The sequence below is a fragment of the Lytechinus variegatus genome, chromosome 8 (genome assembly GCF_018143015.1).
Source record: "Lytechinus variegatus isolate NC3 chromosome 8, Lvar_3.0, whole genome shotgun sequence".
NCBI lineage: Eukaryota > Metazoa > Echinodermata > Echinoidea > Temnopleuroida > Toxopneustidae > Lytechinus > Lytechinus variegatus.
Window position 1 is genome coordinate 13100602 of NC_054747.1, and position 18017 is coordinate 13118618.

The 18017-nt window shown below is 39.2% G+C and overlaps 1 protein-coding gene across 1 annotated transcript; it reads right to left on the bottom strand.

Annotated features, from left to right (window-relative positions):
- Nucleotides 1–538: 538 nt before the first annotated feature.
- On the bottom strand, nt 539–17365 carry LOC121420001 (PR domain zinc finger protein 10-like). The gene is made up of 9 exons (XM_041614512.1): nt 17238–17365; nt 13827–14053; nt 11629–11776; nt 10986–11186; nt 10095–10268; nt 8216–8362; nt 5863–5966; nt 4389–4641; nt 539–4095 (listed from the first exon to the last, which is right to left on the bottom strand). The coding sequence occupies exons 2-9, from the start codon at nt 13971–13973 to the stop codon at nt 1088–1090; spliced, it is 4182 nt and encodes a 1393-aa protein (XP_041470446.1). The 5' UTR covers nt 13974–14053; nt 17238–17365; the 3' UTR covers nt 539–1087.
- Nucleotides 17366–18017: the final 652 nt, after the last annotated feature.

Sequence of the window (18017 nt, forward strand, 5' to 3'; positions counted from 1 at the left end):
TTGGTGAGGAAATTAGTATTTTCACAGGAATACCATAGGACAACACATAAACTGAAATCAGTATTTTGCATGAAACCATCAGTATTCTTCTCTATTTTCAGTACTAAATACGGAAAATCAGTACTACTTGGCAGCTCTGTAACAAGTATTGGAAACAAAACGATACTCTTGGCAAATATTACCTGAAATGAACCCCTAAACAAGTACAGGAATGTTTTATTGTTACGGGACCTTCGGTCGTCGGCTTTACCTTATTTGGTTTAGTACGACCCCACGTCCTTCTACACCTCGCGCAAATCGGACTCTAAACACGAAGTGTTGGGGCAAAAAGGACATCCTTTATAAACATTTTAACTTTGTTTTATCATCCCCACCAATTCGACCCTAAACACGTAATCTTCCTAGCGAAATAGATACCCCTTTTTTCATTATTTTTGTGTTTTTGACACCCTTATCACGTTACGTACGTAACGTGCCCTATCGTGAAAAAGACATCCTTTTTACGTGTTTTTTTGGTCGCGCATGGTATCCACTTGTCAATGTGGGTGGCCCCCCCCCCCCCCGGGAGTAAATGGAATCAATCGTAGAAGAATGTTCCACAATCATTGCTTAGCTTTGTGTTACAGGCCCCAGGTATAGAAATCTAGTTTGATAGGAAATGACTGGAAGGAGTCAATTGTTTATCATACCCCATTAAGCTTATTTAGAACAACAAAGGTTGATTAAACTAATTCAGGACTGCTTGAAATATTCATTTCATTAACACATGCTTTTCTTGGTGTAGCGAGCAGTCAAGAGAGGGATTTTTCTGCACATCATCGATTGTCCAGCTCATTTTCTACAAAGCAGATGCAGAGTTTGGGAACTAAGTAGAAAACATGTAACAACAATATAGGCTATAGAAAAGCATGCCATCAAATGACTAGGGATTAATTGATCAAATTGACTCGGGATTAATTGCTCATAGAACTAGTATTTCACTTTGATATGTTTTTTTTTTTTTAGAACTCGATTTGTTCACTCAGCAATACACATACGTGCAATATTTTCATTGTGTAATTTAGGTGTAAGATTGACACAATCCAAGTTATCTGAAGGTCTGGTTGAAGTTGGCCCAGTTGCGGGCAGCAAGGAAGACCTGTTGGGTCTGTCCTTGTTGGTTCTGGACCTGGATCTCGACCTGTCCTGGTTGGACCTGGACTCCTTGGTGTGGGTTCCCTTGTGATTCAGTCTGGATGATAGATGATGCAACAGGAACACTGTTCTGGGCAACAGACTGGAGCTGAAGAAGCTGGGTGGGTGCTTGGAACTGTGTTGGAGACTGCCGAAGGTGGCTGACATCGATCGTCGGAGGGCCCGCTTCGACTTGCGTCACCTCGACTGCATTAGGCTGGCTGGCCGAAACGGTCGTTGCGACTTGACCGACTGGCTGGCTGATGCCCAGTGCAGCTTGGCTAACAGCCATTGCAGCCTGGGTGACAGTTAATTGAGGCAACTGGTTCTGGACAACGGTTGCTTGGTTTGCTTGAAGGGAAACCGGAACAGTGATAGTTTGTGGCTGACCAGATATCTGGAATGTTGATTGGCCTAGGAGTCCGGTCTGTGCATGCATGATCCTCTGGGCCAGGTTCTGGTAATCTGCATTGGGCTGCTGACGGAATTCATTGATGGTCTGTGAAAGTTCTGACATGGCCTGGGTTAGCAGGTCGGTGGCTTGGACAGACTCCGTCTGGACAACAGGCACCTGACTTGTTTCAATATACCGGATAGTAGGTTGGGTGTCAGAGTTACGTTCAGCACTGGTTGACGCGTTGTCATTCTGATTTTGAGCAACAACCACTTGTAATGTTGGCTGGCCTCCAAGGACCTGCCCACCAAGGTGTTGCAAGATAGGTTGTAGGGTTGTGCTTCCATCGGGGTTGACGGTCGCTATTTGGATATTCTGGATGTCATTCGCTGTAAGCTGTGACTGATTTTGAGAGATGACCTCCTGGACAGCTTGCTGAATGTTCTCTGGTACTTGTGCCACCAACGTGATGGACCCAGACTGTTGACCTTCATTTTGGACTGCAGTCTGCTCCTGGACTACAGTCAACTGTTGAGGATTATTCATCATGGCTGCGGCCTGAACAGGTTCCATATGCTTCTTGCGGACATGGTCCATCATCTTAGCCTTGGTACTATACTGCCGAGGACAATGGGCACACGCAAAGTAATGCGTTGTTGTCGTTCCTGCAGGTGCTGTGTGTGGGTCACCGAATGGGCTGTTGGGGTCACCCTTGGTTTTGCGAAGACTGGGTGGAACAGAAGCCCCAGGGTGGTTTTTCATAATATGTATCTTCCTCTTGCTACTGCTCTTGTAGACTTTCTCACAGTATGCACAGAAGTAGTTACGGTTCGGCTTGACAATCGGTAGGTTAAGTTCTGGAACAGTGTCAGGCGCAACCTCTGGATGGCGCTTAGCTAGATGATTAACAAGCATCCCTCTACGCTTGAACCCCAAGGTGCACAGACGACACTTGAAAGTAAAAGCTGTCATTTCAGATGGAGGAATCTTTGGCTTGAAGGGTTCCTTCTTGGGTTTCCCAGCTAGCAACTTATTCCGTAGTTCCCGTTCAGGATTGTGCATTCTGGACATATGCTCTTTCAGTTTGTCTTTTCGCTTGAACTGCTTGCCACAATTGGCACAGAGGAAATCTTTCTGATCCGAGTGACGAAGCATGTGAAGTTTTAGCTTGTCTGGACGAGGGAATATTTTGTCACAATGCAAGCAAGGGAACTCCTTCAAAGAATGGAAACCCCTTATATGTTTCCTCACCTGGTTGTATTCAGTGAAGCGCTTGCCACAGTGAGGACATGTATAGTATCCATTAAAGGCATGGGTTTGGACATGAAGCTTCAGGTGCTCATTGCGATCAAATGTTTCATCGCAGAAAGGACATGTGTAGTACTTTGTCCCACTGTGGGTTTTCAAATGGACCGCCAATGCTGAATTGTTCAAGAAACACTTGTTACAGAAATCACACTGAACAGTTTTTTTCCGCTCCCTTAAATGGAGGTCCATGTGTCGGTCATAACGTAGCTTGATACGGAACACCTTGAAGCACTCTCGACATCTGTATGTTGGACGAGTCTTGGAACGTAATACAAACTCCCCAGTGGAACCCTGTCGGCGGCCATGATCAGTGGCATGTAATGCTAATTCCTTCTGGGATGGAAAAACCTCTGTGCAAGTGGGGCAGACAAAACCACCTTTAGTGTCTACGCTGCTCTGTTCTTCTTCCTCGTTCTCTGCAGTCTGTCCTGCAGCAACGGATGATGCGTCTCCTTCACCACCAACAAGCCTCTGACCCTCCTGGCTGGCATCAACTCCTTCTCCACCATCAACGAATCCATCAGTTCCATTTTCTTCTTTGATTTCCTTTATCTTCATATCCATTTCATCTTCTTCATCTTCATCTTCTTCGTCGTCCTCATCCTCTTCTTCTTCCACTTCTCCGTCTTCCATCTCATCCTCCATATCCTCCTCACCATCATCTCTCATTCCTTCAGGATTCTCACCAAAGTGAAGGCTGACATGAATCTTCAACAGTCGTTCACTCTCAAACTCCAAGTCACAGTGTTCACAAGAAAATGTAAGGGTCCCATCGCTGGGTTGGTCCGACTTCCGTCGCCTCACTGGCGGCAGTGGCCCAGAGAACTCGCCTCTCTCTTTATGCCGGCGCATGTGACGCGTACGGTTATATATGTGGGCAAACGTCTTATTGCATACATCACATGTGAAGTTCTTTTCACCGGAATGCTTCACCAGGTGGCGCTGTAGACTGTAAAATCTTGGAAACTTCTTATCGCAGAAATCACAGTTGTACTCATCCTTGGTCTCTGTCTTTATGTGTTCCAGCTTTGCTTGCGCAAGTTTGCGCTGCCGTTGCTTGTAGCCTTCGGGATACTTCCTTGGCCTTCCTCTCTTGCCTCTTCCTCGACTCTTGACGAGCGGTGCATCGTGGGTGGACAGGTGTTTCTGTAGGAGCTCTGAGGTTCTGAATTTACGTGTGCACTCAAAGCATGGCCATGTGTTCTCCTTTTCTTGCATTTCTGTCAATGATAAAGAGAAATACAGAAAAACATTACTAGTCATAACCTCAATGATCTAAAGTAAGAATGAAATCAATGCTGATGCTCAGATAAATCTACAATCTCAAGGCCTCCGTAACACAAAGCTCAGTGCTTGATCAAGAGGGTTGGTTTTATTTTATTTATTAGGGATGGATTATTTTGCTATAACAAATGCTTTCCATAGACTCCAGCCCGTATATTTACGGGCACAGTCTCGACCGGGTTTAAAGTCAAGATGGCCCAGAATCTTTACGGTTATTCAAGAGTCATACCTGCAGCTTCCTCTGCTGTGATTTCCAGGATGTTTTCCCCAATGGTTTCTGCATAGGCCTTGGCATACCAGACCCGTAGCTCAGTCCGGGGTGCGATGTTCTTGATGGTGGCAAAGTAGATCTCGGTCCCATTCAACTGGAAAGCTATCAGGTTCTGCTCAGAGTAGCAAGACGCTGGCCTGATGAAACTCATCCAATTAGATTCGTACTCGTCAGCGCAGTCTATATACATGTCCTGTCCATTTCGCTTCACCTGCAAAGTATCAATAAATAAATAACAAGTAATAAGAAATAAAGAAGTGTTATGGAAGAGGGAAAGAAATATGATACATTTCAGGATTCAATGATTATGTACAGCAAAATCAACTCACAGTCATAACTTCATGATAGACCAGGGAAAAATTCACACGGGGCTCTGCAATTTTTCCCAGAAAATGCTCAATAGAGCCAGAGAAAATTAAGAGAGAGCCATGACAAATCCCCATTCACTACAATGTTCAAGGTTCTCCAATACTGCAGTCAGTCATCTAGGTTTGAATGTGGTTTAGTCATACCTACCAACCTCTGGGAATGAAAAATTGTATTCTGTGATTGAAAAAAAATGTATTTCCCAAAAAAAAGTGTATTTCATAATAAAATGCGTGGCGCACTCGCTCATCTCGGCGCTTAAGCTGCATGCAAGCTAAAATGTGCACTGCTCTTGCAGATGAAAAAAAACACACTGAAACATGTGTATATCTCACCCTGGATTTAACAAAATGATTGAAAAAAAGTTACAGGAAATTACAGTGATCTAATAATCATAGTTGTGGAAGTTTTATGAAATAGACACATATAGAGATGATTTTTCTCAACAAATTACAATTTAATTTTTTTTTTTTAAAGAAAAAACGTACTGCCGTATTTTGGCTGCAAAAACGTAGTAAATATGCCAAAACTTATTGGTTGGCAGGTCTGTTTAGTCCAAAACTTCGGGTGGCAGGATTCCCCTTGCACGTACAGAAATTACCCTCACCCCTTTATTTCCTCCACTCTATTCGCTGCATCTTCCTCCCTCCACCCAACCCCCCAACTCTCCTCCACCACTTGCTCTCCTTCCACGTCTTTTTTCTGTCATCCCCTTCCCCGCTGACCAGCCATCTCAAAAGGGCCATAAATATGATGCAACAACGTTCAATGATTATACAGTAAACACAACTCACAGTAAAAAATTTACAATAAATCTCTTCGCTTATTTTTTAATTGATTTGTTTTACCAGTCGAAGGTGTTGCACACTCATAGTGCATTAAATTTCAGAAAATTGTCTGTTACTCATACAGCGAACAACAAAGAAAACCTCACACAGAAACAAGAAGCGGATCTCTATTTAACTAAAGCATGGCCTAATGTGTATTGTAAGCATCATGCCTTCTATGTCATGTGATCTTACTTTCCATGTCATGTGATCTTACTTTCCATATCATGTGATCTTACCTTCCATGTCATGTGATCCTGGGGAACCTCAGCTCTGGTAACGATTCTTCCTTCTAGGGGTCCAAACTGAGTTCTCTTTGAAATGGTTCTCTTGGCAAACACACCTGCACAAAAATTAAATAAAAATATTCGAGTTTTTTACTTGAGATATCAAATATCATCTATTTATATAGCGCAGCTACTATAATTGCATGTACTCTACGGCGCTTGATACTGCCGGGTACCCATTCCCCTCACCTGGGTCTAGTGCAGCACAATGTGGGTAAATTTCTTGCTGAAGGAAAACAGGCCATGGCTGGGATTCAAAACCACATCCCTCTGATTGAAAGACAAGAGTCCTAACCACTAGACCATGACACCCCCACACTATATACACTGTATGAGTAATTTGTGCATTCCGCTATTCTGCCAGCAGGCTATAATACCCTGCAAACATCACAAATATTTGACGCCTTTGCAACTGAGATTTTCTTTTTTTCAGATGTGTATTAATCAGATAGATTATTCCCCCCTCAACCGGCCCCAAACCTTTGCATCAATTTTTAAATTTCCGGTGGGTGTTGCATAAAGCTGTTCGTAAAGTTACAAACGACTTTACGCATGACTGGAACATGTTCTTAGGTCATAACTCATTTACATAGGGATATCACATAGCACAAGAAAGGATAACCAGTTGTGCATGAAGTCATTTGTATCTTACGAACAGCTTTATGAAACACCCATCTGGAGTGGCTTGGATTATGAGGGCAAGCCACAACGCCCAGTTGCGGACGTTTCTGGCAGTTTTCTTTTTTTTTCAAAGCAGACTGTGAGAACAAGAATTTACACAAACCATGCTAATTCAGAAATTGTCATCATTCATGAACTTGTACAGATAATTCAACTTATTGGCACAATAAAGCAAAGTGCAGCATGAAAAGTCAATCGTCTTTTATGAAAATAAATTGCAAGAGAGACTAGGAGAACCAGCTACAAGAACCGCAAGATCAACAGAGGATGCAATGACGGTGTAATGTTGCTAAGTGAGCATCGAGGGACCATTTCATGAAAGGACTCAGATGCTTTTTCCGAAAAGTTACTATGGTAACAGTGTCTCTCACCCAATCATAATCAAGGAAAGTTGTCAGACCTGGGGTCCGTATCATAAAGGACTTGCAACTGTTGTAACTTTGCCATTATCAGGGATGTGAGTGGTCACAAATAAAAAGATCTGAAAAAGCTGAAGAGTACTGAAAAAGTCTGAAATAGAAACAGCTCCCATAGTTTTTGTACAGAGAAAAGCCCAATATAAGCTGAAATTCAGCTGAAAATCAAAACAAAAAATCTGAAATCAGATAAAAATCTGAACTTTCACACCCCTGCATTATGGCAACTACCATAGAAACCTTGATTATTGTTACAACAGTTGCAAGTTCTTTATGAAACGGGGCCTCAGATGTTTTATCCGACAAGTAGGCCTACTGTTGAGGAATGTTAGAGGCTTGCTGGGGAAGTTTCATTATATTATACTTGTAAATGGCTTTCACCTGGCAAATAAGATCGCATTGTCAGATTAAATCAGGGGAAGTGAGGGTTTTGTTTTTATTTCATTGTGACTGTGCCATCGACCAGCGATGGCCTGGTCGTAGAGTCGCTGGCCGGCAATCAGTAGGTCAGAGGTTTAAATCCCGCTGGTTCCTACATTTTTTCCTGACTTATTAGTTGAACAGATTGATCAGTGCGATCTTGTTCACTGGGTGAAAGCCATAAGTATTTACAGTATAAAGTACTGTTTTATCAGTTACTATTGCAACAGTGTCTCTCAGCCAATCATAATCAAGGAAAGTTGTCAGACCTGACAACTAGTCAAACAAAAATTTTGATGAAACACTCCCCTGATATAATTTATGTTTGAAAACACTTTGGCCCGTATTCACAAAGGTGGTTTTAAAAAATCAGAGTTGAATCCATGGTTTATGCAGATTTCCTGTAAAAATTACGCATATTTTACCAAAATGTCCAATGCTGAAGCGCGCTTTTGTCATAGTGTGCCAAATTGACGCCTGTTCCATTGCTAGATACGCTATTCTATTCATGAGTCCACTGTTTGGGGAGTGGACTCATGAATAAAATAGCGTATCTAACCATGGTAACCGGCGTCAATTTGGCGCACTGTGACAAAAGTGCACATCAGCATTCATTGGACATTTTTTTTTATACACACGCTCGATACATGCTACATAAGCATAATTCATACAAGATCTACATGAACCATGGATTCAACCGTGAGTTTTCAAAACCACCTTTGTGAATTTGGGCCTTTGCGTTTGCTGGGGTACATACAGTCAGATTAACATTAGAGGCAACTGCTTACCGATCTGATCATTTTCAACCTTGAAGATTTGTAGCATGGGAGGGAGACTAGCCCTAGCCCTTGAGATGATGGGTTTATCCGCTATGGTCTGAATGGCTCCTTGACGCAAGAACTCCTCCTCATCAACGGGGTCTCTATCTTCAAGCGCTGCAATGGAAGTACAAAAAACACAGGCCAAGGTTAGAGGTAGACAATTGGAACCCACCTGTTTGGAGGAGTTATTGAACTTATATAGAAATATCTTTTAGTTTCTCCTCTTACACAGATGGCTGGCCATCTGGGACACAGTGCAGGGAACCTATTTCCCATAGGCTCAATGTGTTATTCCGCCCCCCAAAAACAGGTTTTTATTTTTAATGATTCTTATATTGTTGTAAAATTGCAGAGAGGTGGCATTGATTAATAGATTCTGATCATTTTCCCCAAAGCAAATCATTGATAGACCTAGACACTGTTCTTAATACCTCCCTAAAACTAGTTTATTGGAAATAGTTTAACGTGTAGTGAGAACGGTCAAAGCAATCTTCCAAACCATACCAGAAACCAACCTCGCGATGTAGTTTTCAAGATCGCTTTGCTGGTTTTAGTGTGAGGACACAACTGCTCTTCGGTAAGCGATCTTCGCACATTTTAAGCATGCTAATCCACATGACAGGTGTAGAATGCCTACACTGCGGTTTCAAATTTCGCACGAAACGTGTCACCCCACTGAGAGCATTTCAGTAGCAGCAAGATCGCTTTACATGAAGTGATTTTGAAAGCCACTTTCAAGCGATCAAGTGGGAATTCAAGCAAAGCGATCTTCCAAAGTGGTTTCCAGTAAACTACTTTTAGAAAGCGTATTGAGAGCGTCCTCCTATTCTTTGATGAAAAATGTAGTTGTATGAAATGGTAAATATCAAGAATAAACTTTTCAGGCAGAGTGCTTGAGTAACAGTCTAGGGAAGAGGTGTAGTGAAGCCAGACGTAGCCCAGCGGAACGAACAATGACATAGAGACTGACACTTTTGGGTCTAGGTTAGAGGTACATGATGAGTATTTGCATTCGGAATGCTTCAAAACCAGTTTCAAAATCGCTCTAAAGGTCTTGATAACATTTTCCTACATTTTCATGATATTCAAAACTTTTGATGGCATGAATGCCATCAAAACGTTCCCCAATGTTATTCTTAGATGTTTTGAAAGCACCTGTGCAATGTTCAAAACAAGTTTTCAGATCCTCATCTCAAAACAATGATGAGTCAATAGAACTTGTCAATAGCCCCAGTCATTGGCAAATTTACCAGTTGATGTTAGATCACATAAATGGCAGTACATCATTTTATTAGGATCCACATCATGCTTTTATAATACAAGCACTTATGAACTTCGTTTAAAGCCCTATGTCTGTATCATTATTATTTTTATTATCATCATTTTTCTTATTATCATCACTATTCACGGAGAATTTAAAGTGCCATTGACTTGACGACATGGCGAGATACTTTATCTTGCCATGTCGACATAATAACCTTATTACATGTATGTCGACATGGCAAGATACGTATCTCGCCAAGTCGACTTGTAAAAATTTATATGTTGACATGGCGAGATACGTTATCTTGCCAAGTTGACTTATAAAACGTTATATGTCAACATGGCGAGATATTTTATCTTGCCAAGTCGATTTATAAAACATGGCGAGATATGAAGGCCTGGCGAGAGTCCAAATATCTCGCCATGTTGACATAATGCTTTATAAGTCAACTTGTGAAGATAAAATATCACGCCATGTTGACATACAACTTTTTATAAGTCGACATGACAAGATAAAGTATCTCGCCAAGTCGTCACGTCGATGGCACTTTAAAAGCTCTGTAATTATTCATAAAAGAAATACCTCCTGGTTGTTCTTCATCTTCTTCAGTATCTAGAAGTTGGTGGACTGCTTTAGAAGCCTTCCTCTCAGGCCTGTTCCTGGGTACGTTTTGGACCAGGTTCAACCCAGATGGGCCGGCAATGTCTTCTGGTCTAACATTTTCAATCATGTTCACTAGCCCTGAATTCACTTGCCCTAAAACAGAAAGCAAAAATTAAAAGGGTAAGGGGTGGGGAGATATAGCATGGCCCCCTGTACATGTATAGGCTTTTTTAATAGCAGAAAGAAACTCTGTATAAAAACTGCTTCATAATTGTTAGTCTCAATAAAATGTTAGTTAACTGTCACTGTTGTTGTAGATTACGCTTTAATATGTTTTGTTTCGTTGCTTCCACTTTTTATATTCCCTTTTCAGAGAAGTCGTCATACAGAGATATTATCAAAATAATCAGGAAATGTTCCCTTTAATCCAAAACCCAAAGCTTAGCAATGATCACATTGAACATAATGGCCCGTATTCTGAACTTGGGTTTGAATTAAACCCTGGTTTAACTATGGAGAGCCAATTGGGCACAAATCCCTAACAGTACGCATCCAATTTATTAACTCATATGTCACCCAAATTGTTCAAAATTGTCTGGGAATGATAAATTAAGTATATTGAGTATTTTTCTTTGTTATGAAAGCAAAATATTAAATATAAGAATATACAATAAAATTAGACACGGAATTTTTGAATTTTTGGCTCCCCATAAATTTAGCACAGAGTTAGACCACGGTCTAAGTTAAACCTGACTTCAGAATACGGCCCAATGTGAAAATCAACTGTGAAAATCATTTGTATGATTAACCATACAGTCAATGGCTTAACTTTGTGTTGAATATATTTGAATTGCATGAGATGTTTCGTACCATTCTGCATGATCTGTGCTACCGACGCTGGGTTGAGGGTAACACTGATCTGGGTGGTGGGAAGGTCTATCAGCTGACTGGGTTCCGTGCTCTGTGATTGGTCAGCTGTTGATGCAGTATCCATGGTGATGATATGGGAGGAGTTTGTTGATAAGCTTGAGTCTGGTAGGATGGTGATGGCTATCGGGATAGCCTCATTGTCTGGAAAGATGGAATATTCTGTGGTTATAAATCCTACTCATCACTGACAACTAAACTACTCCATTGAAAAGAAAGTGATTACCAAGACATTCATGGATGATGCATAATGAATCTGTTAGAAATCATAATCTATCTTTTTGAGGGGCAATCAAAGAAACTTAATTCTGATTCCTTCAAAATGTGCAATCGTTATAAATGCAATCATATCCTTAATAGAACACTTATTTTTCAAATCTAAAAATGTATTCATTATACATTCAGGATAATCATTTTACCTGATGTATATTGTTCTCTTTTCATATAGGAGAAGCTAATGCCTTGATACAGGCCGCTTCACCGAGCTCCTGGACTGGATGTTCTTGTTCATTGTCTCCTGCAGGAGCATGCCTGGAGCCCATCCCTACCCACCCTCACCAGGCTATAAATAGGTTTATAACCTTACCTGATGGGTCCTGCTGTTCTCTTCTAGTAGCAGCGGCTGCTTCGTTACATATCGCTTCACCGAGCCCCTGGACTGTTGATTCTGGTTCATTGTCTCCTGCAGGAGCATGCCTGGAGCCCATCCCGCTCACACCTTCACCAGATGGATGCTTCGGGGGGGGGAGGAGACATCGAAATCAATAAGTAATATTTTGCAGAGGTGAAGTTTCAACATACTGAAATGTGTTATAATATGTTGTGCCATTTCACTGCATTACATGCATGCAAAGATAGTGCCTAGTGGGGGTGTATTCTGATGGAGAAAGGGCAACGCTAAGGTGGATAAGAAGAGCACAAAGTTGGTTGATCTAGTAAATGTGTAAGATACCCAACTTGCACTGCATAGTATGCCTATGGCTTAAATTCTACTTTCTTTCTATTAAGTTATTTTTTTACCTCTAAAAACACATGCCCTCTTGCCACATGAAGCGCTACCCCTGTGGAAGCCATAACTATTTGATATATTCATATTTGGAAACAATTCTATTTCACTCTTGAATACAGACAGTTGGTTAACAAAAAAGTGGCATATATGGTCATTTTCTGCTGAAATAAAATAGGTATTCTGCCTATTCGCAATCTGAGCTCTTTTTCACAAATAAAGCTTGAGACTTTGCTCATGGGTAATCTCCCTTTATCACTACTAAAAATTTGCAGTCAATTTGAAGTCAATTCTAGGTGTAAAAATCAATCATATATATTGCAATTAATTGCTGTAAAGCTACTTGCAATATTCATAAATCAAACGACAAGTCCACCCCTACAAAATGTTAATTTCAATAAAAAGAGAAAAATCCAAGTAGCATAAGACTGAAAATTTCATCAAAATTGGATGTAAAATTAGAATGTTATGGCATTTCAAAGTTTCACTTAATTTCACAAAACAGTTATATCCACGTACTGGTCGGTATGAAAATGAGGAAACTGATGATGTCATCCACTCACTCTTTCTTCATATGAAATATTGTATTGTCCAAAGTTTTATATCTTCCTTAAATGTGGAATTACCATTGTTTTAACATTTTATGGTTCAGTCAAGTTGGTTCTTATTGTCAAATCTGTAAAAATTGAAATATTGTACAATTCAAACAATAAAAAATAAAAGAAATAGTGAGTGGAGGACATCATCAACTCTCTCAATTGCATGTTGCTGAGTTGTGCATATAATTTTTTGTGAAAAAATAGGCGAAACTTTAAAATGTCATGACTTTCTTTAATATTTTACATACGATTTTGATGAAGTTTTCAGCATTATGCTCATTTAATTTTTCTCTATTGATTCAAATCATCATTTTTCTGGGGTGGACTCGATAAACTTAGAAATTAAGGCCCGTATTCTGAAGTCGGGTTTAAGTTAAACTCAGGTTTAAAGTTGTGGTTTAAGTATGGGAAGCCAAAAGTATCAAATTTGTTATTAAGTTGTATGTTTCTTATGTTTACTGTGCTCTTTCCTGATTCATCGATGGTGAAGCCAATAATCTTTTTATACTTCCTAGACAATTATGAATGATTTGAGAGCCAAATGAGCTGAAGTATGATATCTCTACTGTTAGTGATTTATGTTACAATTGGCTCGCCATACTTAAACCACAACTTTAAACCTGAGTTTAAGTTAAACCCGACTTCAGAATACGGGCCTTAGTAATTAACAGTATTTGATCCAAATCAGTCTCAAATTTTTATTCTGATATTGTACTGCAATGTTCTACTTAGTTTACTTTTATGAAGGTTGATTTTCTACTTCTTTTGTTGAAATCATGAGAAGGAAAATTGAAACTGAACCCGAACTGAAATTGATCCCAGGATCATTCCTTGCAAGAAAGAGGGTCCTTGTATTCAGAGGGTCATGTGTTCGAATCCCACCATGGCCTAACGTCCTTTGGCAAGGCGTCAATCCACAATATGCCACTCTCCACCTAGGTGTTAAATGGGTACCCGGTAGGATGCGAAAGCCTAGTATGCCTAGCAATTGAGTCTTGGAACTCTTGTTGGAATGCTCCCCAGGGAGTGGAGAAGGTGCGTGCATACATTGTATGCCGGCATGCAAGGATCCGATGACCGGGGTAATAATATATCTGTAAAGCGCTTAGAGACGTCGTTCCGATGTGTTAAGCACTGTATGAAATGTGGAATATTATCATTATTATTATAAAGTCTTACATGTATTTCTAATGCATTGTCTGAGCTGGATACACCATCATGTTGCATGGGGCTCATAACAGGATGATGTTGCTGAAGTTGCACATGCTGCTGCTGGTTGTTGTCGGCGTGCGGCGGCCACACCAACTCTCGGCCATCAGCCTCCATGCTATGCGAAGACGAGACCGGTGTAGAATGTTGTCTGGTAAATTATGGAGGAAGGCTACAATATTTGTCTGATTTCAAATCTGTGGACATGAGAAAATAGAGAGATAAAAGACAGGTTTACAAGCATGGTTGTTGAACAGGAGCATTTCTAAGATCTGGGGCCTGTTGCAGAAAGAGTTGCGTTTAAACGCAAGTCAAAAAATCAAACGCAAGTCCGAAATGCGCGCTGTTGATTGGTTGAAAATCAAGTTGCGCATGATTTTTAGAGTTGCGATCGATTGCAACTCTTTCTGCAACGGGCCCCAGGGCTCCGTAACACAAAGATTAGCGATCAATCGCTAAATGAACTGACCTATCAATATAAATGTTACACACGCTTTAGGTTTGAAATACTGGCCAGCGACCAATCAGTGCGGTTCTTCAATATTTGCAATTCATCGCAAAGCTTTGTGTTTGTATGAAGGCTGCAAATAATAAGATTTATGGTTAACAGGTTAAACGTAAAATCTGACAATAAAACTAAAAATCATATTTGTTATTTAGCTCACAATTAAGAATGAAAAAAATATTTTGAAAACTGATTTATCCCCGGCCCCCGGTAATGCATTTTATTTCTCCATCTTTTGTTAGGGATAGGCTACATAATGCAAACATAGAAATATTTAAAAAATGAGATGTATGATTCAATGTAACATAAGAAAAATGAAAGTAGTGACATGACATCATCAGCCTGGCACGTAATATTCATTAAGACATTCATACTGTTTTCACAAAATATTGCTGGACTTTGATCAAACTTTAATAACTCTGTTCAATAACTCAGATGTCAATGAAATTTCAAGCGTTTTGCAAATTTTATTTCAGTTTAGTTATCATTTTTAATCTGCTTTCTTACAGAAGTACACGCGCCCCTACATGCATCTAAGTATTTAAAATGCATCAAAATAAATTGCTATAGCCTTTGCTTTGAAAGCGAACTACACATTTTCAGATGGCTGGCACCTCAGTTTTATGCATTATATATGGAATAATCATACCAGATGATGCACCCAAATGCGCAGAACATGCTGCACCCCCAAAATACCTAACAACCGAAAATGCAAGGCTAAAGTAAAAGGTTGTAATTTAGAATTTAGATATTGACATGATGCTAGTAATTGCATACGCGATCATCATTATGGAACCTGCATTATAACAGTGTACTTATGGTTATTTATTGTCGCATTATTTTTAGTAGTAGTAGTAGATAGTTATTGTTATTTTATATTAATATTGCTACTTTGTTATTTTATATCATTATTTTTAGTAGTAGTAGTAATAGTAGTAGAATTATCAATATCATTGTTTGTCAATTTTAATCACAAAATCATAAGTTATTTCATATTTTCATATAATAATTCTTAATTTTTTTTATATAATGAATCATTACCTGTTTATTATTTTTCAGCTGAAGCCTTAAACTAAGAATTACTAAAGATTAAAGGGGAAGTTCACCCTGACAAAAAGTTTATTGTAAAAATAGTAGAAAAAATAATAAAAAATATTGCCGAAGGTTTGAGAAAAATTCATCAAATAATTAAAAAGTTATTAGAATTTAAATTATTTGATTTGTGACGTCATATGCGAGCAGCATTCCTACATAGCAAAGGGTAAAAAATCAATGAAATATCATTTTCTCAGCAAATTGAAAATGATTTTCACTTAAACTTTTGTATATCAATAGGAATAGGCAAATCATTTCACATCCGATCATGAAAAGAAAATAAAATGAAGTCATCAGGAACCATACAAAATTTGAAATTCATACATTTTATATTATACCCAGTTGTTGTGTGTCCGGACAGGTTGTGTGTACGGACGATCAATTTTAGAAAGTCATTTGGAAAAATTTACAAGTGAAGTTTCATCAATTTCTGGTACAAAATGTTAGGAAATATTGTAGAGAACAAAATAGAAGATGATTACATCAATTGAATTCATATTTTTAGTGTAATCCAAAGACAAAAAAGAAGGCTTCAAAATTATAAAGTGTCCGGACACCCGACCCCCCATCCTACATAACACACGGGGCAGCTGCTCGTTTATGACGTCACAAATCCAAAATTTTGAACTCTAATAACTTTCTTACTCTGTAACGGATTTTCCTCAAATCTTCACCAATGTTTTTTACTATTTTTTCTGCTTTTTTTTACAACAAAGTTTCCTTCAGGGTGAACTTCCCCTTTAACTTAGTTATTTTTAACATTTTATAACGTTAGATAAACAGTCAAATGAAATCAACTCATCTCCTGATTTACAAGTGTGTAAAAAAGGAAAAATCAAGAATAAACAAAAACACAACATAAATTAAATCAACATATTGATATAGTTTTGGAACAAGGGATAGGATCTGCAATTTATCCCCCAAAAATCAGAAAGACAAGAAAGTTTTGACACCCCTATCATTGTAAATGGACATTATCCGGACCCGGGGTCGGTCCATTTTCCCCAGGTTGGTCCAACACACAGAGGTTCTACATTGCAAAACTTCGCGGGGCGATAGCACACCGTACCCCGTACCTTACGTGGCCTCTGTAGCAAGCCCACGGCCGCAAACTGAACCAGGCCGGGTCAATTCGAGGGACATATGGAAAATATTTTCATGAAATATAACTCAACGGCATACAGCCCTCTTGGTCGCATGACTCATCTTGATTAAATTAAACAGAATATAAAATAATTTAGGGTAATGACAGTGAGGAAAAATGTTTCCTTTTTAGCTAAAAAAATATTTATCGGCATTTCCCCCCTCGCCATCTCCATCAATCATGATCTTGTTTCATCAACCACTTGAGTCAGTGCAAAGACTCCCCCATTTTGATTGCGGAGCGGTCAATTAATGCGTCAAGAAGTAGAAAATAAAAACACAATTTGAGGGCAAGCAAGACCAAAATCATTCACAAAAGTAAAACTGTTTTTGGAATCAGTACTTATAAATCGCATATTTATTGATATCATGTTCAATAACAGATATTTAAGACGTTATATTTGGCGTCAATCGTGTACATTGCGAAGGTTGGGTCGTGGAAATAATTTTGGGTGGGTCGTGACGTATTTTATCGAGCGTTATGTATGCGAAATTTTCACGGAATATTTTGAGCTATATAAAAATATAAGTGTGATGACATCACGTGTACAACATTAATATGAGAAAACGAACCAAAAAACTTCATATTCGGCACTTGAGACCTTAATAGTTGAATTTCTAGGTAGATTTTTGCTTACCCTTTTCCTTCGGCGTCACAGCTTGTTCGCACCCGGGTCCGGTATTTTCAGAGCCAAATGAAAGCTGCAATGTCATTGGATAGCTTTCTTGTCAAGCAGAGTTATGGATTTGACTTTTCTGTTCCATACCGAGATTTTACATAAGAGAATAAACTTAATTTATTCATTTATTTCAATTTCATTATATTCATTTCCAGTAAACATCAGAATTCTGTTAAAATTTATCCTAAATTAAGAACATTAGCTTGAAATAGCGTCGGTGTCAACAACCAAGTTCAGCCAATGAAATCGCACGGTTAAACTTGGTAAAATCGGTTGGGTCCCTCCAAATTTTAATGAATATTAATGATATGCAAATGAGGTAAATGACGACACGTCGTTTACTCCTTCATAAAAATGGGTTTTTCTTCAATTAATAATGGACTCTCCCATAAAGTTTGGACCACTTGCAGAGGGAAAAAATACTGAATTCTTTCTTATACCAAAGACAAATAATTACCACAATTAGCACCACCAGAGGTCTTTTCACAAAGAACATAAAAAGTTAGATCTAGTCCTAATTTCATGTAAAACTTGGACGTATTTATTGCGGCGAGTATTAAAGCTGCATGGGACAAAGTCACAGTGGAACCCATTCGCCATTTTCAATTATACCTTTATTATTGCGCCCTGTATGGTTTTCACTTCTTAAAAAAAACACTTATGTATCTTCTTTATTGGGGGGGGGGGGTCATTCCAATAATTGTTGTCAACCGTATTTTACAATAATGGTATGCCTAT